Raw genomic sequence first — 26,226 nt, forward strand, 5'->3', positions numbered from 1 at the left:
CAAGAAAGATCCCAAAAAGCTTAACCAGGCTCCAGAGTCTCACAACTCGAGCTGTCTCATTCAAAGACCCTAGAATCAATACCTAGCTCGCTTTCAGAAATGACAAGCTTAGAGGTTCTTGATTGGTCGAATAACCGTATTACTGGTTCAATCCCGGAATCTTTGGAGAATCTAACATTCTTGTCCAAGTTCAGTGTTGCTAAAAATAGTCTCTCAGGGTGAATCCCTTCTGATGGTCAATTTCAGACATTTCCTAACTCGAGTTTTGAGGGAAAACATCTCTGTGGTCATTACTTGCTTCATTGTCAACAAGAGGTACCAGCCAACAAACGACCAAGAACCACCGAGAGTGATAGTGATAGTGACATTGCTTTAGATTTTTCATATGGAGTGGCTCTTGGGTTTGGTTTATCATTGGTTGTTGTTGCTTTTCGCCAGCAGCTGTTCAGCTTTTAGTTTTCACAGTGTCAAGGTTCATGTTACATTTACCATACCACAATGTTAGATCATGATCCCAGTTACAGTTACTTTGCTTGGACTATTATTCATATGGAATGGCTCTTGGAATTAAGCATTCCTCTAAATTTTATAATATTGGTTGAATAAAATGCAGAAAAGTTATACATTCATAGTACTCACACCAGTATTTCATTTTCTAACGATAACATAACCAATTTATAACCCAAAAAAGATTTGGGTATGGAAACAAAATCAAGCCTTGACATGATGATATTTTGGAATGAAAGATTAGTTTTTAATAAGAACCACAAGGCTTCATCTTCATCATTCTTTTGCAACAATAGGATTTGATTCAGATGAATAATCGTGCCTGCAAACCACACATATCAATGTCAAAACAGAGACAAACAAAACACCAATGGTGAAGTTTGAAACCATGACGAGAAGTCATAACCAAAATATGTTCATTAGAAAAGAAAAAAAGGAGTGTTCGTATTTCCATTGCTAATCTCATGAAATGGAAATAATAATATGAATGTTTCCTACATCTTACTTTATTTTACGAGTAAGTTGGTATATGCCTGTCACAGCCATACCAAGACTTACACTAAAGAGATTCCAGTTTTTCTGTTAACAAAAAGTTAGACCAACATCAGAAGAAACCAGTAATCATCTAACATATTAGTACAAGATCAAAGCAAAACGTAATATATAATTAAATGATGATTTGCAGAAAACATACCGGAGTAATTACAGTGCTGTAACGTGACCAAACAAGTCCAGTGCCTGTGATCACTGATACAATAGATGTAGCAAACAAAAACTGTAAGAAGATTAAGAGATGGAGATACAATGAAAGCGTACGAGGAGGCATCATATAAACATAAAAGTTCACACATCGTCATCGATACAAGGAGAAAAAAGATAGCTAAGAGACTAAGAGTGAGTATACCAATTTGTTGTGGGTATGAAAGTGTCTCTGGAGGTTTTTGAAAGTCTGCAATGTTAGCAATGCTTATACCCCACTTGAACGTTGGCGCCCAAAAATGAACTGACATTACAAAATGACTACAATTCATGTTTTTGTAGCAAGTTTGATTAAGCTACCATATGCACTTGTTTGATTAAACTTAAGAGTCCATTGGAGAAAAACAGAGCATTTTAACCAAACCAATCTAAACCGAACCCAAATTGAATCAGAATCTATGTATAAACGATAACCATTCAGGTAAGCTTTTCTTCAATCAAAATTCTTACATAGTCAAATTTCGTTGCAACATATCAATACATCCTCAGAGACTTGTTCTAAGACAAAACCAAACAAACTAAGTAGGATCTGTTACGGAGTCAACCAAGAATTGGAAATTTAGGTTGAATCAAAGCAAATCGAGCAACAAAAGATGAAAATCATTATACAAATATTGATTGCTCAAGTATCAAAAATTCGATGATCAAGTCTCACAGTGCGAAAAGTCAAAAGTGAAGAAACATTCATGTATTCATGGATGTTAAAAACTCACTTGTCTTAGGTCCAGCTGGATGATTCCAGAGAGCTTGAAGCTTCGAAGTTGCCATCGATTTTTTTCTCTGTAATCTCCCAACAAATTCTCTCAAGAAATATTCTCTAATGTAACATTTGCTAGTCAAACAAAAAAAGGTTATTCGTTCTTATTACTTGTTCCGTGTGGTTGGCTGCTATTGATTGCGACTTTGTCTAACGGTGTTTAATAGTAGTTGCCATCTATTATATATAACGAATCAAAGTGATTACTTGAATGTCACTTAAGTTAAAAAAAAAGAAATTAAAGAAAAGCAAATTGATTGTCACATTTAAGGTAAAGATCAACTATAAAAGTGATCTCCTTTCCTAAACGAAAATATAGTAGGGTGGAAAATCATCAACCAAAAATCAAAATGAATTTTTTTAAAGAAATAGTAATCCTAGTGATAGATAAATAATTTACAAAGTAATCTGTATTGCATCCAATTAAGCAATTGAACAGAATAAACCCAAAATTCACTAGGTTGATACTTAGTTACTAGATTTTAACCCGCGGTATACCGCGAGATGATTTAATTTTAAAGTTTGTATAAAAATATTATGTAAATTGTATATCCTTATAACATTATATTATAGTTTATAATTGTTATTTAGTAACGGTATACCACGAGTCCACGAGATAATTATTAATAAACCAAGGATTTAACCCGTATTAAAGTGGTATATAAATATTGATTCAAATTCGTCCGCCATATAAATCTTTTCCGAAATATAACCCGTTCCGTAATTTCTTAACCCGTCTCGTGATTTGTTTTTATTTTAAAATTTAATGATTATTTATTATATATAAAAGTTGCAAATCATATCATTCTCTAAGACATTTATATTTTTTTTTTGGTAAGCACTAAGACATTTATATTTTAATAAACTAAAGATTTAATATGTATTAAGGCGGCATGTTAATGATATATTAAAATTTTATAAATATTGTTATTAAGTAACATTATACCACGGGACAATTTTTGGTTTTATACAATCATTTCTAAATGAGACTGATTTAATATGTCTAATATTTATGGTATTAAAAAAATAAGGATTTAATCCGTATTGAAGCGGCGGATTAATGATATTTTAATCTTTTTATTATTTTTGATTAAAAAACCCGTCCGACGAAAAACTCATTTATTTTATCAATGTTTTTATTTATGATATGATTTTGAATCATTGTCTAAATATTTTAATCGATGAAGATTGTTGAACAAACATTTTCGTCAATTGGATAATATATGTCCGTTTTTTAAATTTCGAATCATTGTAAATTGATTTTTTTTTACTTTATGTATTATATGATGATTCAAAACAGTTAAAAACAAATCAAACAAAGATTATAGGAGAATTATAATTATAAATCTTAATCAAATCTTCTAAATATTTAAATAATTAAATATGGAATATTCGGTGTATGAGTTGAGTTAAATATAACCCGATCCAACAAATTTTTTTGTGAAGGATTTTTTGAAATGGGTCGGATATCTAAATAACCCGGAAGCATTTTTACCCAACCGTCACCAAAGTGACTGCAAAAATACTAGTATAGATTTAATTTCATTTTTTTTCTATTTTATCTAAATCCAAACCGAACCAACCCCAACCTGAACGAACAAAATCTTAAACCGAACAAAAACAAAATCCGAAAATTATAAACGGAAGAATCGTATGCACAAGCCTAGAAAATATTATTATAAAAAAAAAAAACATTTTTTCTAAGAAAAACTACTCAAAGTGATAAATATATTTAAGTTGTATATGATGATTGTCATTTGTAAACTTTATATAGATACAAAGTTTATCGATGACATAATTTGCATTTTGGAGAGGAAGCGTCCAAAGAACTCAATGAACAAACAAAAAAGATTTTAAAGGGACTGACCCTACTAATTACCATTCAGATTTCCTATTTTGAAAATAGTGAATTTTTGTAATTCTTTTTGTGGGGGAAGATATCATTTGGAATTTATGTGAGTCGTTGGATCTGTCGACCCATGATCAATAATGGAGGGGCATATGAATCATGATGAGTGAATATGAAATGTGAGGGAATTGAAGATTTGAAATTGAATTTGCATGCTCTTCTTTAATTCTTCTTTGTTTATTGTACTAGATTTTAACCCGCGGTACACCGCGGGGCTATATTTTCTTAAAAAAATCAAAATGTAATTTGTTTGATAGATTATTTTGATTGTTAATTTTAGGATTTCACCCGTGGTATACGATCTTTTATAAATATCAACCCAAACCCGTCCCATCATATTACCCGTCCCGTGAAATTAAACATTATTTAGTTATTTTTCTTTTTAATAATACTTTTATTTAAAAGCTATATAATTCAAGTCAATTTAAAAATTTCTTTTAAATGGTTCCCATAAGATATATATACATATATATTAAATTTGTATAGAGTTGAAATAATATTAATATTACAAATTTTTTATATAATTTAAATATTATAAATATTTTTAAAAATATGCAATATATATTTTTTGTTATTGAATAAGAGGATATTATGTGTAAGAAATGTAGAAAATAAGAGTTTAATATTTTTATTATGGAGTCGCAAGAAAAATCTTTTATTTCTATACATGTTATTCGTTTATTAATAATAAAAGAAAACAAATTCTTTAAATTAGATATTAACTAAAATAAACGCACCATAATTACTTATATTAAGTAACAACCAATAAATTTCACCAAAAAATAGGTAACAACCAATAAATTCTAAACGCAGTAATTAAAGAATGAGATATTAAAAAAAAATATCAAATAAGATATAAGAATCTTAAAATAATTGAACATCTAAATAATTTAATTGTTAGTGTCGATTTTAATGCCTTCATTAATCTGGATTTTTTTTTTTTACAGAGAAATATTTCCTAAAGATTATCACATTAATGACTCAGAAAATTAAGGAAGATATGAATTTATGATTCTCGAAATCGTATTGGTAATATCTTTAATTAATATTTTTCAAATTTAAATAATTAATGCCAATGGCATTCATCCGTAAATAAAGTCCAACTCCAGGATTTATTTGCTAAAAGTCATTCAAAAATGTATATATAGATCATACCCACAATTTTTCTCTAATGTGGGTACCCCCACATACCTTTTCATTAAACATTATGTTATATATTTGGTGTTTGTAACATCTTCTTTTGTTTGTTTGGTAAAATTGTTTGTAACATCATGACACCAGCACAAACGTTTAAATGAACACACATGCAAAAAATCAATTCGAAATTGACATGTTGTTCAAGTTTGTAAAACAACAACTCAATACTTTTTAAAATGCTAATTTATATAAACACAATAGTAAACTTTACAAAAGGTGTTGCATTGACATAGAATGCAATTTCCCTTATATTAAATTAAAAAATAAACTTTACAAGAGGGCAAAAAAGGAGAGGTGATGACTTTATATGTTTTTTTTGTTGATATTACTTTTTTATGTTACTCGATATATTTCACTTTTGTTAGACTAATTAAAGCGATATGTATATTATGTTAATTCAAAAATTTACGTAGTCAATTTGACATTTCAATATGGATTTAAAATATCGCTTTTTAATAACCAAAAAAAACTGGAGTTTTTGGATACGTAATTTTGTAAGATTCAAAGCCGGTCGTTCAACTTAAACCATTTTTTGCGTAAAAGATTCACGTCTTTGTGGTAGATATGATAATATCCGTTAAAACATAAACCATGATTTTTTCAAGAAATTTTAACCTAAAGATGCTAGGTTCAACTTTGTTTGGAAAAACCTAACAAATCACCACTATACTCAGTTGGTATTAACTAACAGTTTTTAAGACTGATAATTTGGTGGGTTCTTATTTTTGTTGTCAACCAATCAATGTAAATATTAACAACAAAAATAGTTTTCTAAACATCAAATACTTAAATTAACTATTTATGCCAACGGTCTCAACGGCCGAAAATAATTGAATTTGTTGGTCTTTGCGCTTTGCCGAGTGCCGGACTCCTAATCTATTTCATTCTTCGTCGGAAATCACCCACGAGTGTAATTATTTCAAAGTTTTTTAGTTAACTTTTTTTTTTGTTAGAGGGTATGCAAATCCTATTATAATAAATCACAAGTCACTTCTCTAAAAACTGCAGCTCTCTTCATCTGACACATGTTTTAGGTCTCAAATTCACTCACTTTACTTTTCTAAACATTTTATGACGAAAAAATAAGAAAAGAAAAGAAAAAACAATCACTTAAATTTATCAACTGCTCTATCCACTTCCCACAATCCTAATTTTATAGGAAAACCTCAACATATTTTTTATATTCTATTTTCCTATAACGACTCTCTGACCGTGGGAAGCACGGGACACAACACTAATTTTATAAATAAAAGGCAGATTGTCTCAAAGTCTCATTATCTTTATTTTTCCCCAAGGTTTTATATTTTTATTGTTTTAATGTTCTCCACCTAAGAAAACCTAAAGTCTTCCATATCAGTTAAATTCTATAATCTTCCATTTTCTTGTCAAAATATATAATCTTCCTTTTCAAATCCAAATGCTGCCAAAGAAAAAATATACCTAGACTTAATCCATGTTCTAAAAATTCCCACTTATCCCGATTACTCTCCACTTAATCGTTAGACCCACTCTATCTGCCTCGATTAATGACTAATCTCTTAAAGAAATCAATCACCTAATTACTCTCCGCATAATCCGATTACTTCCCGCTTAATCTGATTATTTATCGCCTAATCTTACATATCCCGATTATTTTTAGATTGCAAGTATAAAACAAATTTTTTTTTTGTTATTCAAGAATTTGGAGTTTATGATATTTTATAATAACTTATATTCAAATATTAATAAAAAATTATAAAAATTTATCTTAAAATATATTTTTATGTGTTTAATATAATTTTAAAAATAATTTTAGATTAATATATTTTAATAATATTAAAATTACCTTAAAACTAGTCTTCGATTAATCACCAATTTTAATCCAATTTTTTGATTAATCGTTATATCTATACCGAACGTCCAACTAGCGTCTACCAATTTTTCATACAAAGTACTTAATAGTGATATAATATAACAAACAAATGATTACACCTGGGAAGTTCCTAAGTGTTTATGAGCACAAATATTTTATGGTACATTTGGAAAAATCTATAAAAATATGGGACAGAAAAGTAAAAAGACAATCCACTAACAAAAATGTGGGGCTTATGTGGCACATGAACCAATCAAAAACCTTTTTTGGAAACCTCACCGTCGACGTTTTGTTTTATTAAAAAAAAAAATACGTCATCAAATTCAATATTCAAGGGTACAACCGTCATTTAAACCACATCGTCTCCTTTCTTTCTCTTCCATCTTCACTGCCACTCAAACACTTAACCACTGCTACACATTCTCTCTCTACCAAGTCACCCACAAAGAAGAGAGAGAAACTAAAAATTCTCTACATTTCTCTAACTTTCTGACAATGGCGGGTCGATTACAATCTCACCAATTACCAAGTGGACTCTACGTTTCAGGTAAACTCGAACAACCTAAAGAACGACCACCGACAATGGCGGCTCGTGCTATGCCTTACACCGGAGGCGATATCAAGAAATCCGGCGAGCTCGGAAGGATGTTTGACATCTCCGTCAATGATCCCACCTCGTTTCAAAGACCTCCGTCGATTTTCTCCGGCGAATCAGCTAGACAGCCACCGCCACCGCCACGTGTCCCCTGCGCTTCGTCTTCGAATCCGAATAGTGGATCCGTTCGATCCGGATCCCAATCGGGTCTAATTAGAAAATCTTCAGGTCCTCTCTCTCAGCTTCAACCCACCGGTTTAATCACCTCCGGTCCGCTTAATTCGTCCGGTCCAATTGGGTCCGGGTCAAGAAGGTCGGGTCAGATTGATCAACATCATCAAACGAGTAATACAAGATCGAGCAAACCCAAATATGGATCGGCGGTTACGGTTTTGAATTCGGATCCGATTCGGGTCGGGTTTAGAGTACCAAAGGCTGTGATTTGGGCAGTGATTGTAGTTGCAGGGATGGGTTTACTAATTGGTGCGTTTTTATCTGTGGCGGTGAAGAAGCCATTAGTTGTGGTGGTGATTGTGGCGGCGATTTTTCCGGCCGTCGTGGTTTTTTTGTGGAATTGTATTTGGAGAAGAAGAGGGTTAATGAGTTTCATCAAGAATTATCCAGATGCTGTGATTAGAGGCGCCATTGATGGACAGTTCATCAAGGTCACAGGGGCAAGTTTCCAACTTTTTAGTTAAAGACTTCATTTTTGTGTTACTCTGTTGCGTCTTAGACTCTTAGGTTAAGCTCATTGGTAATTTGATGAGTTAAGTAATCAGTTCATGTGTTAGAATGTCATATTCATTGCCTCTTTTTTGTGTGATTAGTGGCTTAGTTAGTGAGACTAATCAGTATTCCTGATATGGTAAACTTGTTGTAATGATCATATAGTTGTTAAATCTGGTCTTTTAAGTGATCAATGAGGTATTGTTACGTTTATGTTTGCAGGTTGTAACATGTGGAAGTATCCCGCTTGAGTCATCATACCAAAGGATACCGAGATGTGTTTATGTATCGACGGAATTGTATGAGTACAAAGGTTTTTGTGGGAAATCCGCTAACTTGAAACATAGATGTTTTTCGTGGGGATGCAGACATGCTGAGGTTTAGATTCTTTTTACTCTTTCTCCTCTTATTCAAGTGTTTTATCTGAATATTTGGTGATCATTGTTTTATTTGGTTATGTTGCAGAGATATGTATCGGATTTTTACATCTCGGACTTCCAATCCGGATTGCGAGCACTTGTTAAAGCAGGATATGGATCAAAAGTGTCTCCAATTGTCAAACCGGCAACAGTAGCTAATGTAACCTCACAAACTAAGGATTTATCTCCAAGCTTTCTACAATGGTTAGCGGATCGCAACCTTTCCAACGATAACTGTGCCATGCGTCTCAAAGAAGGGTATGGTATTATTTACACCATGCATTTTCTTTCTCCGTATACTTTGATCAAGTTAAGTACAAAGAGTCCCTCAAAACAAAACCCTCTTTTTACTACTAGAGTCACTCTTCAAACCCCTGTTTTCCACTGAACGGCTAAATGGAAACTAACCAACCATTGACTTTTGCCTCTCTGATGGATTTTGTTTCCTACTTATGAGTAAGGGCATAAAGTCAGTGAGAATCATTTACTTTATGTCAAGGATTAAAAGTAAAGCCATTCACTTTAGGACATAAGATTTTGTTTCCTATTTTAGTTCAAAGGAAGGATCTTTTGGTGCTTTTTAACCCTTAACATAAAGTATAAATGGCTTTAGTTCAAAGGAAGAATCTTTCTGTGCTTTGAACTCTTCTCAGAACAAGAAAGATTCTCAAAGTAAATAGCTTTATCACAGAAGACTGATCTTTATACTGCTTTATTAGTTATTACCCTTCAAAGATTTTAAAAAAGTGTTGGTCTCTTTCTCAGACACATCTTACATGTACATATTCAGATAATCATGTATTTCGAATCTTCTTGGCCATTTTGATGATACTATTTCTGAATTTGTTGATCAGATACATAAAAGAAGGGAGCACCGTAAGCGTGATGGGAATGGTGAGGCGACACGACAACGTTCTGATGATCATTCCTCCTGCGGAATCAATCGCCACTGGCTGCAAATGGTGGCGTTGCCTCCTCCCAACTTATGTGGATGGCCTTATCATTACTTGTGACGAGAATCAGAATGCTGATGTCATTCCTGTCTGAAAAACACATATATAACATTACGTATGCATGTATGTATTGCTTCACTATTAATCTATAGAGCAAATTATATATAATGTATAGTCAAGAGTTAGGCCCTAAGACTGAAGAAAGAGTGGGATGAGAAAAGGAAACCATATCGGTTTTTTTGCCTCTTACAATGGGGTTATGTTTTGTGTACATTAAAAAGGTTCAAGTGTAAATTTGTATTATTCTATTTAAATTCTTTTGCTCCATTTTACTATTTTTTGAATCAGGTTTTGTTGGAACTAAAGAAGTATTTTGTATTCCTAAATTAAAAATTTGTGTGGTATTTCAAATTATAAAATAAATGTGTTGATGTGACTAATTTCGTATAATCATCATGATGATGATTAGGACGACTCAAAGCAGGCAAATGGTGTCCTCTCCACCGTAAGTTTCTGACCTTTCTTCTTCCTTAAGTGAACTAATTTCTCGTAAAACAAAAAAAGTACTAATGAAAATTTTCAAAAAGAAAAAGAAATGGTGAGCAAATTTAAATTAACTTAAATTCTAGTTAATGCATGCAAGGTGCTATGTTCACTGTCTCTCTATTAACAATATTTTCTTGGGAACTGTTAAAATTATATATTCCTTCCCAACTGTGTTTTTAACCGTTCGCCTTCTTTCTCTTTTAAGTAGACCAAACTGATAAGCCAGCTTTTTTCTGTTGTCTTCGTTTGGCTTTGTTGATTCCTATTGCATCAGTGCTTTTGAAGAAACTGCTTCCTACTTATCATCATACTACTTAGAGCCTTGTAAGCCAAGTTATGTCTCTATGTACCTATGACCTGCTGCTATGAAGTAGGAAGTAGGAACCTAACTCATGTTTTTCTTTGTTTATTATGTTGCAGAAAGATACTGTGACATGGAGAGGAATCAAAAGACAAGTCTGATTAATCAAATCTTCGCTTGGTCCATCAATTATATTCTCAACAAAGATATCTACAAGGAAGAGATAAAGTCGATACCAGACAGGTTTTGGTCCGTTGATGAATACCTTAACTGCTTTGTTCCTCTTTTACTAGAGGAAACACGTACCGAGTTGTCCTCAAGCTTGAACTCTTTGTGGAAAGCTCCTGTCTTTTACATAAGTTCCGTGGAGGCTACGGCAATTAAATTACCGAGTAGAAGCTCAAACAAGGTTAATATATCAGGACTAACGAGTGTTGCACAAGGAAATAGAACAAGTTACGAGCCGAAACATGGAGATCTCATTGCTCTCACAAAAGCAGCAAGGCCAACACGCGTGGATGACTTAAACCCACTGATTCTTGGATATGTGTTCTCTGTTGAAGATGAACTACATTTCTCTGTTCATTCCTCCAAAACTATATCCATTGATGAGCAATTTTCGTTTCGTTCGGGTGTTTTTCTCATGAATTTAACCACAAACACTCGTATCTGGAAGGCTTTGCACAACGGAGATGGCAACTTGGGTCTCATCAAGAGTGTCCTTCAGGCAAATACCGCGGTAAGTAACATGAAATGATCTTGCTTTAACGTCTAATGTGGAGTAATCGTGGTTTTTTCTTGTTAATCAGGATACAGAGCACCCTGTTTCTTCTAGGAATTGGGGGAATAGTGTATGGGATATTATGCGTTCTGCAAAGTTGAACCCTTCTCAGGAATCTGCAATTTTGAGTTGCTTGGAGACAAGAAATTTACGTGACAAGACTAGTGTGAAACTGATTTGGGGACCACCTGGTACCGGCAAGACAAAAACAGTTGCTACTCTTCTGTTTGCTCTTCTCAACCTAAGTTGCAAAACAGTTGTGTGTGCTCCTACAAACACGGCTGTAGTAGAAGTTGCATCGAGGCTCTTGGCGTTATTTAAGGAAACTTCTTCATCAGAACATTCTACTTACGGGCTTGGGAATATTGTTTTAGTCGGAAACCGAGTCCGAATGGGGATAGACGACAGGGGGAATGATGATCTCCTCAACGTGTTTCTTGAACATCGCATTAGTAAATTGCGTAAACTGTTTTCGCCATCGACTGGATGGGAACGGAGTTTGGAGTCAATCATCGATATTCTTGAGAATTCGGAGTCTAATTATAAGAAATATCTCTTGTTAAATGAAAGAAGGGAGATTAAGGAAGATGGTAAAAACATTCTTACAACATTTGGAGAGTTTGTAATGAAAATGTTTCTTGGCTCAAATGAAAGATCGGAGAAGGAAGAAGCTGAAAAGAAAGAAAAGATTCTTACATTTGGGGAGTTTGTAAAGAAAAATTACTATGGGTTAAGTGAAACAATGGGGAAGGTCCAGAAGGATATGGTGGATTTGTACACACATCTTCCCAAGTCTTTTACATCATCTAACGATGTGAAGAATATGATCGCAGCCCGTAAAGCTCTTCGCCGAGCCAGATCTTTCTTGCAGGAGAAACAAGGAAGCTTCACATTCGATTGCTTCAACAAAGTCATCAGTATTGATTGCCTTCAGACTCTACGTTTGCTATCAAAACGTTTTGAGATTCCAGCCTTGTTGGTAAACGAGGATACAAGGACATTCTGCCTACAAAATGCACACATAATCTTCTGCACTGCCTCGGGTGCTGCAGAAATGACCGCGGAACGGACAGGGTCCATAGAACTTCTTGTAGTTGACGAGGCGGCTCAGCTTAAAGAATGTGAATCAGTTGCTGCATTGCAAATTCAGGGTTTGCACCATGCTGTTCTAATAGGAGATGAGCTTCAGCTACCAGCAATGGTGCAAAGCGAGGTACTTTCTTTTGTCTTGTTGATCTATTTGCGTTTGGCATTTTAAACGTAGGAATTGCGTTTGAAACATAGTTCTTGTGTTCGTAGGTATGTGAGAAGGCCAAATTTGGGAGAAGCTTGTTTGAGAGATTGGTTTTGCTTGGCCACAAGAAACATTTGCTTAATGTTCAATATCGTATGCATACTTCTATAAGCCTTTTCCCCAACATGGAGTTTTATGATGGTAAGATCTCTGATGCTGAGATTGTTAAAGAAAGCACCTATCAAAAGCGGTTTCTTCGAGGAAACATGTTTGGTTCTTTCTCCTTTATCAACGTGGGACTTGGGAAAGAAGAGTTTGGTGATGGACACAGTCCTAAAAACATGGTTGAGGTTGCTGTGGTTTCTGAGATCTTATCCAATCTTCTCAAAGGTAAATATTTGTTGATCTTATAGATATAATCTGTTTCTTATGGTACTTTTTTAACTAGCCTAATTTTTAAAACAGTGTCCAGTGAGGCAAAGACGAAGATGAGTGTTGGTGTTATTTCACCTTATAAAGCTCAAGTTAGAGCAATCCAAGAGAGGATCGGAGATAAGTACACCTCCGTATCAGATCAGCTTTTCACTTTGAATGTTCGGTCCGTGGATGGGTTTCAAGGAGGAGAAGAAGATATCATTATCATATCCACCGTTAGAAACAACGGTAACGGACACATAGGGTTTCTCTCTAACCGTCAAAGAGCCAACGTTGCACTGACTCGTGCAAGGCACTGTTTATGGGTGATTGGGAACGAGAGAACTTTGTCGCTGAGTGGTTCGATTGGACAAAGCTCGTAAGGGACTCGAAGAGACGTGGATGTTTCTATGATGCTGTTGATGATAAGAATTTAAGAGATGCCATGAACAATGCTCTTCCCAAGGTCGACATGTCTGATGTGTGGTCGAGTTTTCGATCTCTTTCAATCAGGAAAGAAAGAAGAAATGCTTGGTAGCTCTTTTACCAAGGTATCTATGAATGGTTTTTAATTTGTTCTCTTTTTGTGGCTTCGATATCTATGGATAGTATTGAACTATTAGTGTATTTTATGAATCTCTTTCTTGCTAAACAAGTAATTAATGTATCTACTATGTGGCAAGATCAATGTTCACATACTAGATGAATTACAACTCTCGTTGCGTCACTTTGTCGAAAGCAGTATAGTCAGTGGCTTAGGTTCCTATGACTACGGTTCGATCAGACTAGACTAAAAACCTAGCCTCCAAACACTGAGTCAAAAGATTTCCCATCATGATTGCTTCCAGTGATGAAGGAGAGGGGTAACTCGGAAGCGAATCTTACGCAGAACCACTTATTTGGGTGAAAAAAGTAGTCAACACATTAAACCCAAATGTAAACCAAAACAAACAATAAAACCTAAACCTATATACATTCATACGAAACCCGAACTTTATTGCTCTAACTTTGAAAAAAAAAACCAAACGAGTCTTTCGAGTGAAGAAAATATCTTTTACAAGACCAATAAAGGTATCCAATGGACTCATGATATTATTGGAACTTCTTTCTTCTCTTAAAATCTTATTTTTGTTGAAAACTTATAAAACGATCTCTACTTGTTACCCTGATTGCATTTTTTACGCTACTATATATCGATGGGAAATTGGTTTAGAGTCTTGAGGGCATTCCTCCAGCGACGACCAAAGTTTCTCCCGTGATGTAAGAAGAATCATCTGATGCTAAGAAAGCAGCCGCAGCAGCCATGTCTCCCGTTGTTCCCAACCTGTTAAGCAGAGTCTTCTCTTCGATGCCTTCTCTCTGCGCATATCCACAAGTGTTCAATTATTATTATTATTCCATCACTTGAGATACAATTACAACCTCAGTCAAACAGTTTCAATCTTATAACATTACCACTTCGGAGCTTCCAGTGATGAAAGAAGCAAAGTGTGTGGGCACAAAACCGGGTGCAACTGCGTTCACACGTGTATCGGGAGCCATCTCAGCAGCAAGTGCCTAAGAAACATGATGCATAATGTCATAATCATCATCATAACCATTCAATCGTGAGATGGAGACAATGATACACATACCTTGGTTAGTCCGAGAAGAGCAGTCTTAGTGACCCCATACATAGCCATGGCTCCTTGTGGTTGAAATCCAGCAATAGAAGTAATGAAGATAACAGAAGAACCCTTCTCTAGGTGAGGAGCCATATCCTGGTAAAATGAACATAGAGGAGTCAAATTAAATCTAAAATGATCTATTGGGCCATGGAAACAAAATGCTAAAACTGCATCCTTTGTATATAAACTAATAAAAGGAAAGCTTTACCTGAAGGAGAAGAATAGAGGATTTGACATTGATTTCCCATAGCTTGTCAAGAACAGCTTCTTTGCTAGACAAGATTGGGTCTGTAGATGGATTGGCAGCGGCGTTACAGACAACGATATCTATCTTCCCATATTTCTGAAACCGAAAACATCTCTTCAGTAAATCAAAGGTGCGCAAATGGGAGATAGTAAGAGCTTGATGCACAGGACCAATCAACAACAATAAAAACAACTTGTTGGTTATGTAAAGCTGTTTATAATCAATTTGCCTTGAAAAATCTCATAAATCTGTTACCTGAACCGTCTTTTCGACAAGATTGCGGCGATGTTGAGCATTGGAAACATGACAGACGATTCCATATGCATCAATCCCTTTGGATTTGAGTTTTGCTACTGCCTCATCAACATTTGCCTGCACATAATCAACCCTTTTAGTCAGCAGAAAAGTTGGCTAAACAAAGCTACGAGCTTTCAGAAATACACAAAATCTGCTGCTCTAATCTACAGAATTTTCACATCAAACCCAGAATTTTCACAATTCTGTCTACAGTATAATTGCAAAATCAAAAATTCCAAATAACAAAAAGCTTTACCTAATGAAAGCAAAAATACAAAGATCCATAAAATCTTTAATTTCATCATCTTAATTCAAATTCTGAAGATGAAATAGAAACTGGGAGATCGTGAAACCTGTTTGCGGGAAGAGACGACGACGGAAGCGCCTTCGAGACCGAAACGTTCAATGATTCCGAAGCCAATTCCTTGCGTCGAAGCAGTCACAATCGCGACTTTACCTTCCAATCTTCTCGGTAGCTTCTTCTCCATTTCTATCTTTTTTTTTTTTTTTTGCTTCTTCCAATGATTGTTTTTTTCCTTCTCGCTTGCTTCTCTCTCTTTTGCGTTTGAAGCGTTTAAATAAATGTGACTTGCGTTTGAAGCGTTTGAAGCGTTTGAAGCGTTTGGGGTTATCCCAAGAAGAAAGTAAATAATTTGTGGTAACGTTTGGAGACACAAATCCAGAGGATTCTTTTTTTTTTTTGGTAAACAAAGGGGGTACGCAGACCCGTTCACGTCTTCAAAAACAATGGAATTGACCACATCCGGTCTAGACTCAAACATATGAAACCCTAAAGGCAAAGTAAACGCATAGTTTGCTAACCCGTCGGCTAGACGGTTAGCCTCCCTATACACATGCGAAATGCGGACTATCCAGTCCCTCGATAAAAAGCCATAGCACAAACGTACTAGGAACGATAGCGGGTGAGAGTCACTAATCCCGTGTTTTAGGAAACTCACCACTATCTCTGAATCAACTTCCAACTCCAATCTCGTGATACGCTTCTCCCAAGCTATATATAACCCGTAATACACCCCCCATAACTCCGCTAAAGGTGCCGAGCATATACCAATGTTCAAAGCGAATCCACCTCCCCAACTCCCATTTCCGTCTCGCAGCACACCTCCTGCCGTGGCCAGGCCTGGATTGCCACGGGAAGCTCCGTCGGTATTAAGTTTCATCCAACCTTCACCCGGCGGTACCCATTGGATCAGCCTCTCCTCCCGTGCTGCCTGACTAGTACCTTCCAACACACGCAAGCTTGCTGTGTATACTTCTTTGGTTTGGTCCTTAAGAAAACGCACTCTATCTCTACATTTCCAATCAGCACCAAAGACATTCCCGCAACGCCATTTCCAAGCCCACCAAATTCCCATAGCAAACATCGTCGACCAGGGACTACCCTCCGTATCCGCATCATTACCCAAATTACTATAGAGCCATTCAAGCACAGACTGCGCAGTAAAACGCTGGATTCTTCGTACATCCACTGTTCTCCTCCAAATCCCCATCATAGCTTCACAATCCCGCAGGATATGCAATATAGTTTCATCACCACTCTTACAGACCGAACAGAGACTTGTGTCACACAAGTGGCGTCGGTGTCTCTCAGCATTTGTCATGATCACCTGGTGTACCACCAACCAAATGAAAGCACGCACACGTTCCGGTGCCACCACTCGCCACACACGATCAAAGAACTTACCCATGTTCTGTTTTGGTGAGCTATCGCGGGCAAGAAAGGAGTAGGCTGATTTGACCGTAAACTCACCATTGACACTCTCCCCCCATGAGTAACGATCCCTAGCTCCCGTAACATTATCCACAACCATCGATGCAAGCCGCAAATTAACCCTCTCCGAAGTGAACTGCTTCACATGAGCAAAATCCCACCCGTAACCATTTCGCCATAAGGCATTGACCCTGACCTCTTTAAAACTTTCAGGTAGATCCCGGTTTGCCAAATTACACAATGGTTCATCAGTTAACCACTTGTCGTACCAAAATCTAATCTCCCTTCCGTCACCAAGCACCCATCCCAATCCAGGAAGCACCACTTCCCGTATACCACGACCTATACTTCTCCAAGTGGATGACCAATTGCTATTGGTTAGAGTCCAAGACTTGTCATGAACATTCCCAACTCTGTACTTTCCTCGCAGCACTCTCGCCCAAAGGCTAGTCTCGTCGCTAATGACTCTCCACCCGACTTTAGCCAAAAGAGCTGTGTTCATGTGTTTAGCTTCTCGGATGCCCAGCCCTCCCGTAGGCTTTGATGAGCAAACTCGTTTCCAGGAAATTAAGTGTTGTCTCTTTTTTTCAATAGTACTGCCCCATAAAAAAGCTTTTGACAATTTATCCAATGTCTCAAGTGTACTAGCTGGCAAAGATATCGTACTCATTGAATGAACAGGGATTGAAGAAAGGACTGATTTTGTAAGAGTTATTCTGCCCGCAAAACTCAAAAACTGACCTCTCCATCCCGCTAGGCGTGAAGAAACCTTCTCAATAACATCACCAAAAGTCTCTTTGTTAATCCGCTTATGAAGGACAGGCATACCAAGATACTTCCCCAAATCTTTTGTAGCTTTAATACCACACACAACACTTATCTGTCCCGCTAAATCTCGATGAACATTCTCCGAGAAAAATATTTTCGACTTTTCTAAACTCACTTTTTGCCCAGAAGCATTACAGAAACTCTCCAACACTCTTCTGATAACGCGAACCTGTGCAACAGAAGCTTCTGCGAAAAGAATAAGGTCATCCGCAAAGCAGATGTGAGACAACGTCGGTCTACCTCTCGATAAGTGGATGGGTTTCCAGTCTTTTGCTGCCACAGAGATATCAATTAAATGACACAATCTCTCTAGGCAAAGAACAAATAAATATGGAGACAAAGAGTCTCCTTGTCGTAAACCTCTCGCCGGTTTAAACGGCTCCGTTTGTTCACCATTCCACAAGAGAGTCATTGACGGTCCCGCTACACAAGCCATAATCCACTTGACCCACTTATCCGGTAAACGTGCCGCATATAACGTATCCTCCAAAAAGTCCCATCTTATTCGATCATATGCTTTTTCAAGGTCCAATTTCAAAAGCATCCACCCTTTTTTTCCTTTCTTTCGGCGCATAGAATGAACCGCTTCTTGCACAACTATGATGTTATCCGTGCTAAGCCTCCCTGGTATAAAGCTCGATTGTGCCGGACCAATCAACTTTGGCATTAATGACTTAAGTCTTAATACCATAGCCTTTGTAATTGTTTTAAAGAGAACATTACAAAGACTAATCGGCCGAAACTGCATAATTCTCTCCGGTTTAGCGACTTTCGCAATCAGAACAAGAAGAGCATCATTTGTCCCGCAAGGTAAGTCACCAGTCTCAAAAAAATCGAGTGCAAATTGAACCACCGATTGTCCAACCACGTCCCAGCATTCATGATAAAACACAGGTTGATAACCATCTGGCCCAGGGGCCTTGAACTTCCCCATACTCCGAACAGAACTCTCTATCTCCAGCCCCGAGAACGTCCTATTTAAGAGTGTAACTTCCTCTCCGGTGAAACTTGTGAAACCAAATTGTGGTAGCCGCTCCACTACTGGATCCACATCCTCCAAAGAATATAAACGGTTATAGTACTCAATTGCCACCTTCTCCAATTCCTGTGTATCCGAGATCCAAGTACCCGCCTCATTTTTTAACATTTCAATTCGATTCCTCCGTCTTCTAATAATCGTAGAAGTGTGAAAATATTTTGTGTTTCTATCTCCCAAAGCAATCCATTTCTCCCTTGATTTTTGAAACCACAAAACCTCTTCTTGTTCAAGAACTATATCAAGTTCTTTAATCAACAAGTCCTCCTGATTAATTAGATCATCCGTCTGGTGGTTCTCTAATACATCTTGTATTCTCTTGATATCACTAGTTAACTGATCTTTTCGCTTCAGGATATCCCCAAATATCTCCCTATTCCACTCTTTCAACTTCATCTGCAAACCAAACAGAGCCTCCGGAGTCTGCAGCTCACAATTCCATGATGTTGCGACCAATTCTTTGAAACTAGGATGCTTAATCCATGCTGCTTCAAACCGAAATGGTCTGCGGCTTGGATTGCCTCTCACCTCAGGGCACAGCTGCAAGTAAAGAGGTGCATGGTCTGACGCTACAATTGGTAAATGTGTGACTACCGCCTCGTGCCACTTGAGTCTCGCATGGGCACAACAAAGGATACGATCCAACCTTTTCGCCACAAAGGTTTGCTCCATCCTTCCTCTTCTCCAAGTGAATCGACTCCCTTTAAAACCCATATCCACCAGCGACAACTCATTTATCCAATCCCCGAAAGCCAAAGAGTCCGGCGAGAGCCGTCCATTCCCACCTGTTCTCTCATCAACTCGTAGAATCGTGTTGAAATCACCACCAATGATTAGAGGACCTGAGATACCCTCAATTACCGTCTTTAAATCTCCCCACAGCCCACTTCTCCTACTAACTGTTGGGGCCGCATATACAACGATCAAATTCACTACCTCCACCTCTGTTTCAATCGTTGCATGTATGAATTGATCCGACGACGCTACAACAGTAACTCTTCCCACAGCCGATTTCCATAAAAAAATTAACTATATTGACACAAAAAAATTATTTACCAAAAACAAAAAGAATGATTCAATAATCCTATGAATTTGTTGGAAATAGATTCGCTTTTGTAAAATAAAAAAGGAAAATCAAGAAATTGGAAAAGAAAGACAATCGGAAAACAAACAAAAAAGGAAATCAAGATACAAAAGAATTTGAACAAAAACAAAATTATGAAGAAAAATGGAAATTGTTACAATATAAAATTATAAATATCAAATTACTATTTTGTGTAAAATCACAAACTCTATAAATAGAGAGCCCTTGTGTTAGAGAGATTAATCATAACAAAGAGAACCAAAAACACTAATAATGAGAATTGTTGTTTCGGAACCTCATTGTCCCAAAAGCGTCCAAGGGTTTAGCTATGACCCTGAGCCTAACAGGAGTTTCGATCGCTTGGTCTGTGAGACCGAGTCATTCGCAAAGAAGCTCAATGCTTTAAAGACGGCAAGGAGTGATAGAGGATTCGTAGTGCGTGTATCAGAAGATGATATGGATAGTGATGAAGATGTAGAGAGTGCTCAAGAAGAAGAAGAAGATTATAGTCAAATCTGTACCTGTGATGATTTATACTTGAGTGATGATGAGTTTGATCATGAGCTTGAGTATATGATGGATAAGATGGATTTGGCTGAGAACGACCACCAAACCAAAACTAAGGAAGATATTAAGAATCAAGTATCAGTTGTTGAAAAGGAAATAATGAATGAGATTGAAACGTCTCGCTCTGCTTTAGCTCGGGTTGAGAAGTACCGCGAAAATCGTAGAGAAGTTGAACGGAGACTTGATCTTCAATATAAGCGAAAAGTTGCTGAAGCACTTGATACGCATATGAGTGCAGTCCAACGAGAACATGAGATTAAATCACAAATAGAAGAAAGAATAATAAGGAGTGAAGAGGCTCAGGAGGAAGCCAAGAAGAGAGAAAGGGCAAATCAAGAAGAGAAAATACGTCAAGAAAAAGGTGAAAAGGAGGTGATTGAGAGAGTTAGTGTTGTTGCTTTGGCATTGGAGAAGCATAGATTGAAGAAGCTTGAAGAGTTAGAAGCAATGAACCAAGAGCTAAAATCACGTTTAAATCAGGACTTTAGGAGTTTTGAAAGGAGTATTGGAAGGTCGATAAGGCAGATAACTGGGGTAAAAGATACGGTGGATGCGAAAATCAACGAAATCGTCAAAGTATTTAAAGATCCTCGTTGTCCTTTATCCATCAGTATTGCAGCTTTTGCAAAGAGGATGGTCTCCTGTAGGCAAAACCCTTTTGCATGCAGCTACATCATTGGTTATGTCACTTCGAAGTTTCCACAAGCTATGGATATTCTTCTTGCTGAATTCCACAAAGCTTGCATTTACACTGTCCCAAATCATGATGTAAATTCAGTGTGGGATTCCGAGGCATATGAGCGCCTAGATTCTACAATGAGGCTATACGGTGCACTTGTCCAGACTGATATTCGTGGTGGTAATGCTACCAACATTCATGGGATAGAACATGGATGGGCTTGGTTAGCTCGGTTCTTTAACAACATCTCAGCCATCAACATAGCTACCGTGACAGCGTTAAACGCCTTTCTCCAAACGGCAGGGTTTGGTCTTCATCAACGGTACAAATCTCAGTTTGTGAAAGTTATGAACGTTGTGCGAGAGCATTTCTTGACGAAACTGAGGGAAGAAAAGGATATACTAGGCCTGGGCAAAATACCCGGAACCGAATACCCGAACCGAAAAACCCGAACAATACCCGAACCGAACCCGAACCCGATTTTTAAAAATACCCGAATGGGTCCTAACCTCCTACCCGAAAAAAACCCGAACCGAACCCGAACCGAATCCAATACCCGAATGTACCCGAATGTACCCGAATACAAATATACACCTATAAATATTAGTTATATTTATATTTATAATACCCGAAATACCTAAAATTACAATCATAAATCCGAATATATTAGGTATTTTAGATATTTTTGGTTATATTTGGGTAAAGAGTAACCATTGTATTTTCGATAAATCGAGTATTTCGGTTAGATTTGGGTATATATGAGTTAAAAACCCGAACCCGACCCGAACCCGAAAATATTTCGGGTATTTTTGGTTATTTTCGGGTATTTTGCTTTTTTTTATTAAAATACCCGAACCGAACCGAACCCGAACCGAACCCGAACCAAATTTTTAGAATACCCGAATGGGTCTTGACCCCCTACCCGAATAGACCCGATACCCGAAAAAAAAGAACCGAACCCGAACGGGTACCCGAATGCCCAGACCTAGGATATACAATTGATCACGGCGTACTTAGATGACCGGATGTACCTCAAGGAACCTGAAGGAAGAACTATGAAGACGAGTCTCTTGTCGACGGAGTTTACTGCTGTTTTAGATCAGCAGAACAACAATCAGCATTACCAGAGGAATGATTACATAGACTGCTATTGATTTGATGTATAATTCAGTTCTTTCATAACGTTTTCAAAATTTTTAATTTCAAAATGAATTGGTTAACACTTGCTGATTTGAACAATTTAAACATTCAGAAGAACACAAAACATAAATCCAAATATTTAACATACTCTGAAACTTCAAGTAAGTTTGTTTAAGTAGCTGACATTATTATTTAATCATAAGGATTTCTGAATTTCTTCAAGAGATCTGGAATATCGTATCCCAGCATATCATCCACTGCTTGAATCATCTTAGGCTTCAATTTCTCGAATTTGTCAATGTTATAGCCTCCCAATACTTCTCTGAAATGCTCCACACTTGGGAAGTCTCCAGCCGGAAGATGAAACTCTCGCTGCACCTGTTTTTTTTTTGACATAAGGTTTTCATAATACTGTGAAACATGTGTAAAAAAAAAATACGAGATAAATGTGTAATGTAAATTCTGGTTTGGCTTACAGTCAAATACTTTGGTTTAAGACATGAAGAAATCAATTCTAATTCTACCAAAACTTATCATAGAAAGATTTTCAAAGTAATTGCAAATGTTTAACCCCTATAAGGCTACACCTAATGCGATTAGTCTTAAGTTCTAGACCAAATGAGATATCTACTAACCTTTCCAAATTCTTCTTCCAGATTGTCCATGAGACGTTGCTGAGCTTTTGATTTGCCCATCATTGCTGGCATTTCCTTCTTAAGGTGACTCATTATGTATGCATTGATCTTCGCAGCTCGAGCTCGCTTCACAAACTCATTAATCTGCAAAGTATAACAAAAAGATAGTCAGTAGTCAGGTTTCCTTTTCTACTTCCAGAATATCCTGAACTGAGACTTGTAATGCACATTACTGTCTAAACTGAGACTCATTAAAATTATACCTTTCTGTCACATGCTTTCTTGGGTATATCCATTAAGTCTGCTAGAAGATCATTTTGCTCTTTCTCAAAGAGTTCTTTTCCAATCGGTCCAACTGCATCTTCGTTTATGGGTTTGTCGTTGAAGGACCTGCACAAGTTAAAAGCAAAGAACAAATCAATCTATTATGTTGACAAATGAAATTAATGGCTTGCTAACTTCTTTGTTGACAATTCATGTTGTACTCGAAAAAACATACCCAATATAGACACGTACGACCTCTGGTGTGTTCAGGACTTTACCAAGCGACCACATCAATGCTCCATACACTCTCATTAGCTTTAGGAAAAGCGGCTCAATGATGAGTAAAAATGAAGCTTATGAACGTAACAAATGAATGAGACGAAATCAAAACTTACTTGTTGAGTATCAACTTGGTCAGCTTTGTTTAAGACAACACGGATCTTGTCTTCATTACCACGTAGAGATGTTATCACACGTTTGAATTCATCGCTGATGTCAAGCTTGTGGGGATCAAAGAGAAGAAGAATCATATCACATTTAGATGCAAACCATGAGATGACACCAGTGAAGTCATAGCTCCTTTGCATCCTTTGCTTCTCTCCTGAAAGAACCCCAGGTGTGTCTACAAGAGTAATTTGGTCCAAAACCTACAACAGAAACAGGAAGACAAAGCTTGTATAAACCAACAGAGGGAAAGATAAAGAATAGGCAGTGAGGTAATGCTTAATCACTCACCGGATGCGGCATTTGAGAACACTCGAACTTTGAGAGGAAAGCACCTCCAAAACTTGTTAGCCCATTAAATGGCATGTCAGCTTGAACAGCCATGGTATTTCCAGGTATGGTGCGTTCGTCTGGTCCACTCTATAAGAAAATCAAATCACAAGAATTAACTTAAATGAATACAACAAGTAACTAGCAGTCCTTTCACAAAATCAAGAAGCATCAACTTACCATTGCAACCACAAATCTATCCGTTGTTGGCTCTGGACCAATGTGAGCTCCTGATAACAAGATGGCAACGGTGAACATACAGAATTGAAGATTCCTTGTATAGCCAAGAGTTAATGAAATGGAGCAAGTTACCTGGGTAATCACATCCGAGCAAGTGTTTTATAAATGTTGTTTTTCCGGTGGAATACTGACCCAAAAGCATTACCATTGGTTTGGCGTCAAAATCACTATTAGTCTGCAAATAAACAAAAAGAACAAACTGAGAATCATTTTCCATGGTGATATAGATATAAGTTATGTAACTCTTTAACTAAAAAATAGAATAAACAAAACCACACAACTGTTTCTGAAACAATAAGAATAACATTAGTTCACTCACCAGTACAGGGGATGCAAAATCATTGAAACGATATGTGACTTCCAAAGGCTTTAGCTTTTCAGTGTACAATCTTTTCAAGCCATCAACAATTGTCACAACATTCACTTGTGGCTGGACATGCAAAGTAGCAGATTACTTGTTAGAACAGACAACAAATATCTAGAAGATGGACATTGCAGCAACAAAGCAAGTATTATCCTACCTTGATAATAGATTTTGATTTGAACCAAGGAGCTTTTGCCGTGACTTGTGGCTTGGTAACTACTGCAAGTTTAGCCAGCAAATCAACAATTTTTACATAACAAAAACATAATGAATGAATCAATTGGTAAAAATAAAGAATGTTGTTCAACCATTTTCTTCAACATCCACATTTGTTTTTGCCACTTTCAGCTTCTGTAAGAAAATATTTAAGACAATTCTTTGATTAGGAAAGCCAAACCATGTAAAGATTCAAAAACAAAATGAGATAAGAAAGAGTCTCACAGATACCACGTTTTCTAGTCCTTCCAACACTGGAAGTTCCACACTCTTCATATCAACTACAATAAAAAAAATTTAAAAAAAAAAAAAAAAAAAAAAATGATAGAGATTAGCCAATTTCTGATAAAAGAATCCAACCTAATTGCTATATCTACTAACAAATAATGCTACTGTCTTTGACCATCAAGCTCTTACATCAGAACTTATTGATTCAAACATTTTAAGATGTAATTTTCCAATTACCTGAGCCTTTGAGAAGGTCTGAAGTAATTTCATGTCCCTCTTGTGCCAAGGAGACGAGCTGAGCAACAAAATCAGTCCAATGAGTAAGAAAATTCAACCAAAAAAATTCAAATTAACATATATATATCCGATACAATTATACCTTCATCGCAGTGATGAACTCCGATAAACCGAGAAATCCTTGCCGCTTCGAATCCGCAACTGCCCAAACCTTTCAAACCAAAATCCAACTAATACAAATCAACCCTAGGTTATACACTTCATGTTCTTACAACTTCCATGGATTCATGAACTCAGAGAGTACAATCTTAAACCAAATAGCCTATATATTACACGATTCATCGATTATAAGAATAATAACCTGTTTAAGTTCCTGGCGAGAAAGCTTTGACATCGCGAAGAACTTCGTAGCATCGTTACCGGAAACACGACCATCTCCATCTGAAATCTCAGCGAATCGAAACAAAATCAGAACAGAATAATCACGACGGACTAGTAAATTCAATCTGAAAAAGGGGGAAAAAAAAATACAGAACCTGAATCGGCGATGTTGAACCAGTCCTTGTAGATCTTCTGATGCTCTTTCAAACAAGTACCGATCGAGATCGCCGACGACGTCTCCATAACTGAGAGATGAAGAAGAAGAGAGATAGAGAGAGAAAATGGTTTCTGAAATTTGAAATTGAAACTGAATAGTTGAGTTAGAGAGAGAGAAGAGCGTCTAGAGGATTTTAACGGGATTGGCGCTTGTCGAGGAAGGGGGAACTATATTACGACGTCGGTTTAAGAACCCGACACGCTGTGTAACTCCTGAAGTTTTAAACAACGTGAAGTTGGATTTAACAGCTAATTAGCCTAATTAACTAGATTTTTTTCCTATTACAGTTTAAAGAAGATCAGATTTTTTGCAAAGCAATTAACGGCTGTGATTTGATATCCGAAACTCGCAGATATATATATATATATATATATATTTTTTTTGTTTCTTTTATTTTTTCTAAATTTGAAAACTTGAATAAAAGCCGCCACTTTTGCAAAATT

The 26,226-nt window shown here is 36.6% G+C and overlaps 6 protein-coding genes across 9 annotated transcripts; 3 read left to right on the plus strand and 3 right to left on the minus strand.

Annotated features, from left to right (window-relative positions):
- Nucleotides 1-567: 567 nt before the first annotated feature.
- On the minus strand, nucleotides 568-2,149 carry LOC9308739 (mitochondrial pyruvate carrier 3). Its single transcript, XM_021022088.1, has 5 exons — nucleotides 1,980-2,149; nucleotides 1,412-1,510; nucleotides 1,202-1,254; nucleotides 1,013-1,086; nucleotides 568-829 (listed from the first exon to the last, which is right to left on the minus strand). The coding sequence occupies exons 1-5, from the start codon at nucleotides 2,032-2,034 to the stop codon at nucleotides 784-786; spliced, it is 327 nt and encodes a 108-aa protein (XP_020877747.1). The 5' UTR covers nucleotides 2,035-2,149; the 3' UTR covers nucleotides 568-783.
- Nucleotides 2,150-7,359: 5,210 nt separating this feature from the next.
- On the plus strand, nucleotides 7,360-10,001 carry LOC9310857 (uncharacterized membrane protein At1g16860). Its single transcript, XM_002872624.2, has 4 exons — nucleotides 7,360-8,250; nucleotides 8,525-8,680; nucleotides 8,768-8,979; nucleotides 9,576-10,001. Exons 1-4 carry the CDS (start codon nucleotides 7,477-7,479, stop codon nucleotides 9,766-9,768), a joined length of 1,335 nt encoding a protein of 444 aa, XP_002872670.1. The 5' UTR covers nucleotides 7,360-7,476; the 3' UTR covers nucleotides 9,769-10,001.
- A 443-nt stretch (nucleotides 10,002-10,444) lies between these two features.
- Nucleotides 10,445-13,904, plus strand: LOC9308740. Its single transcript, XM_002872625.2, is given in 6 exon segments — nucleotides 10,445-10,544; nucleotides 10,641-11,260; nucleotides 11,331-12,515; nucleotides 12,602-12,926; nucleotides 13,002-13,313; nucleotides 13,316-13,904. Coding segments are annotated over 5 exon segments (2,601 nt in total). The 5' UTR covers nucleotides 10,445-10,544; nucleotides 10,641-10,654; the 3' UTR covers nucleotides 13,489-13,904.
- Nucleotides 13,905-13,925: 21 nt separating this feature from the next.
- Nucleotides 13,926-15,712, minus strand: LOC9308741 (short-chain dehydrogenase/reductase SDRA). Its single transcript, XM_021022059.1, has 6 exons — nucleotides 15,515-15,712; nucleotides 15,120-15,236; nucleotides 14,826-14,960; nucleotides 14,585-14,710; nucleotides 14,406-14,507; nucleotides 13,926-14,309 (listed from the first exon to the last, which is right to left on the minus strand). Exons 1-6 carry the CDS (start codon nucleotides 15,647-15,649, stop codon nucleotides 14,160-14,162), a joined length of 765 nt encoding a protein of 254 aa, XP_020877718.1. The 5' UTR covers nucleotides 15,650-15,712; the 3' UTR covers nucleotides 13,926-14,159.
- A 4,347-nt stretch (nucleotides 15,713-20,059) lies between these two features.
- LOC9310858 (protein GLE1) lies at nucleotides 20,060-22,241 on the plus strand. Its single transcript, XM_021021533.1, has 2 exons — nucleotides 20,060-21,498; nucleotides 22,105-22,241. Exons 1-2 carry the CDS (start codon nucleotides 20,115-20,117, stop codon nucleotides 22,239-22,241), a joined length of 1,521 nt encoding a protein of 506 aa, XP_020877192.1. The 5' UTR covers nucleotides 20,060-20,114.
- Nucleotides 22,242-22,280: 39 nt separating this feature from the next.
- Nucleotides 22,281-26,124, minus strand: LOC9308742 (EH domain-containing protein 2). Of its 4 annotated transcripts, none has more exons than XM_002874745.2 (16): nucleotides 25,722-26,124; nucleotides 25,547-25,626; nucleotides 25,328-25,396; nucleotides 25,186-25,243; nucleotides 24,946-25,001; nucleotides 24,813-24,855; nucleotides 24,662-24,723; nucleotides 24,460-24,570; nucleotides 24,213-24,315; nucleotides 24,081-24,130; nucleotides 23,862-23,990; nucleotides 23,522-23,773; nucleotides 23,362-23,441; nucleotides 23,126-23,252; nucleotides 22,863-23,006; nucleotides 22,281-22,605 (listed from the first exon to the last, which is right to left on the minus strand). In XM_002874745.2, the coding sequence occupies exons 1-16, from the start codon at nucleotides 25,807-25,809 to the stop codon at nucleotides 22,420-22,422; spliced, it is 1,638 nt and encodes a 545-aa protein (XP_002874791.1). In that variant the 5' UTR covers nucleotides 25,810-26,124; the 3' UTR covers nucleotides 22,281-22,419. The 4 variants fall into 4 exon arrangements, with proteins under 4 accessions (XP_002874791.1, XP_020877660.1, XP_020877659.1 ...); XM_021022001.1 differs by having other exon boundaries at nucleotides 22,315-22,605; nucleotides 24,662-24,720; nucleotides 24,952-25,001; XM_021022000.1 differs by having other exon boundaries at nucleotides 22,315-22,605; nucleotides 24,952-25,001.
- Nucleotides 26,125-26,226: the final 102 nt, after the last annotated feature.

Source organism: Arabidopsis lyrata (assembly GCF_000004255.2).
Source record: "Arabidopsis lyrata subsp. lyrata unplaced genomic scaffold ARALYscaffold_6, whole genome shotgun sequence".
In the NCBI taxonomy this organism is placed as follows: domain Eukaryota; kingdom Viridiplantae; phylum Streptophyta; class Magnoliopsida; order Brassicales; family Brassicaceae; genus Arabidopsis; species Arabidopsis lyrata.

What these genes read in the sequence shown, in the direction of transcription:
- LOC9308739 (XM_021022088.1), bottom strand. Translation starts at nt 2,034, where the DNA reads ATGGCAACTTCGAAGCTTCAAGCTCTCTGGAATCATCCAGCTGGACCT. An exon ending in TTCATACCCACAACAAATTG is followed by an intron (nt 1,255 to 1,411) that starts GTATACTCACTC and finishes CTATTGTATCAG; the next exon opens with TGATCACAGGCACTGGACTT. An exon ending in ACAGCACTGTAATTACTCCG is followed by an intron (nt 1,087 to 1,201) that starts GTATGTTTTCTG and finishes TTTTGTTAACAG; the next exon opens with AAAAACTGGAATCTCTTTAG.
- LOC9310857 (XM_002872624.2), top strand. Translation starts at nt 7,477, where the DNA reads ATGGCGGGTCGATTACAATCTCACCAATTACCAAGTGGACTCTACGTT. An exon ending in GGGGATGCAGACATGCTGAG is followed by an intron (nt 8,681 to 8,767) that starts GTTTAGATTCTT and finishes GTTATGTTGCAG; the next exon opens with AGATATGTATCGGATTTTTA. An exon ending in GCCATGCGTCTCAAAGAAGG is followed by an intron (nt 8,980 to 9,575) that starts GTATGGTATTAT and finishes TTTGTTGATCAG; the next exon opens with ATACATAAAAGAAGGGAGCA.
- LOC9308741 (XM_021022059.1), bottom strand. Translation starts at nt 15,649, where the DNA reads ATGGAGAAGAAGCTACCGAGAAGATTGGAAGGTAAAGTCGCGATTGTG. An exon ending in TCGTCTCTTCCCGCAAACAG is followed by an intron (nt 15,237 to 15,514) that starts GTTTCACGATCT and finishes GATTATGTGCAG; the next exon opens with GCAAATGTTGATGAGGCAGT. An exon ending in CTCTTCTCGGACTAACCAAG is followed by an intron (nt 14,508 to 14,584) that starts GTATGTGTATCA and finishes CATGTTTCTTAG; the next exon opens with GCACTTGCTGCTGAGATGGC.
- LOC9310858 (XM_021021533.1), top strand. Translation starts at nt 20,115, where the DNA reads ATGAGAATTGTTGTTTCGGAACCTCATTGTCCCAAAAGCGTCCAAGGG. An exon ending in AAAGGATATACTAGGCCTGG is followed by an intron (nt 21,499 to 22,104) that starts GCAAAATACCCG and finishes CGGCGTACTTAG; the next exon opens with ATGACCGGATGTACCTCAAG.
- LOC9308742 (XM_002874745.2), bottom strand. Translation starts at nt 25,809, where the DNA reads ATGGAGACGTCGTCGGCGATCTCGATCGGTACTTGTTTGAAAGAGCAT. An exon ending in GTTCAACATCGCCGATTCAG is followed by an intron (nt 25,627 to 25,721) that starts GTTCTGTATTTT and finishes CTGAGATTTCAG; the next exon opens with ATGGAGATGGTCGTGTTTCC. An exon ending in AATCAAAATCTATTATCAAG is followed by an intron (nt 24,571 to 24,661) that starts GTAGGATAATAC and finishes TTGCATGTCCAG; the next exon opens with CCACAAGTGAATGTTGTGAC.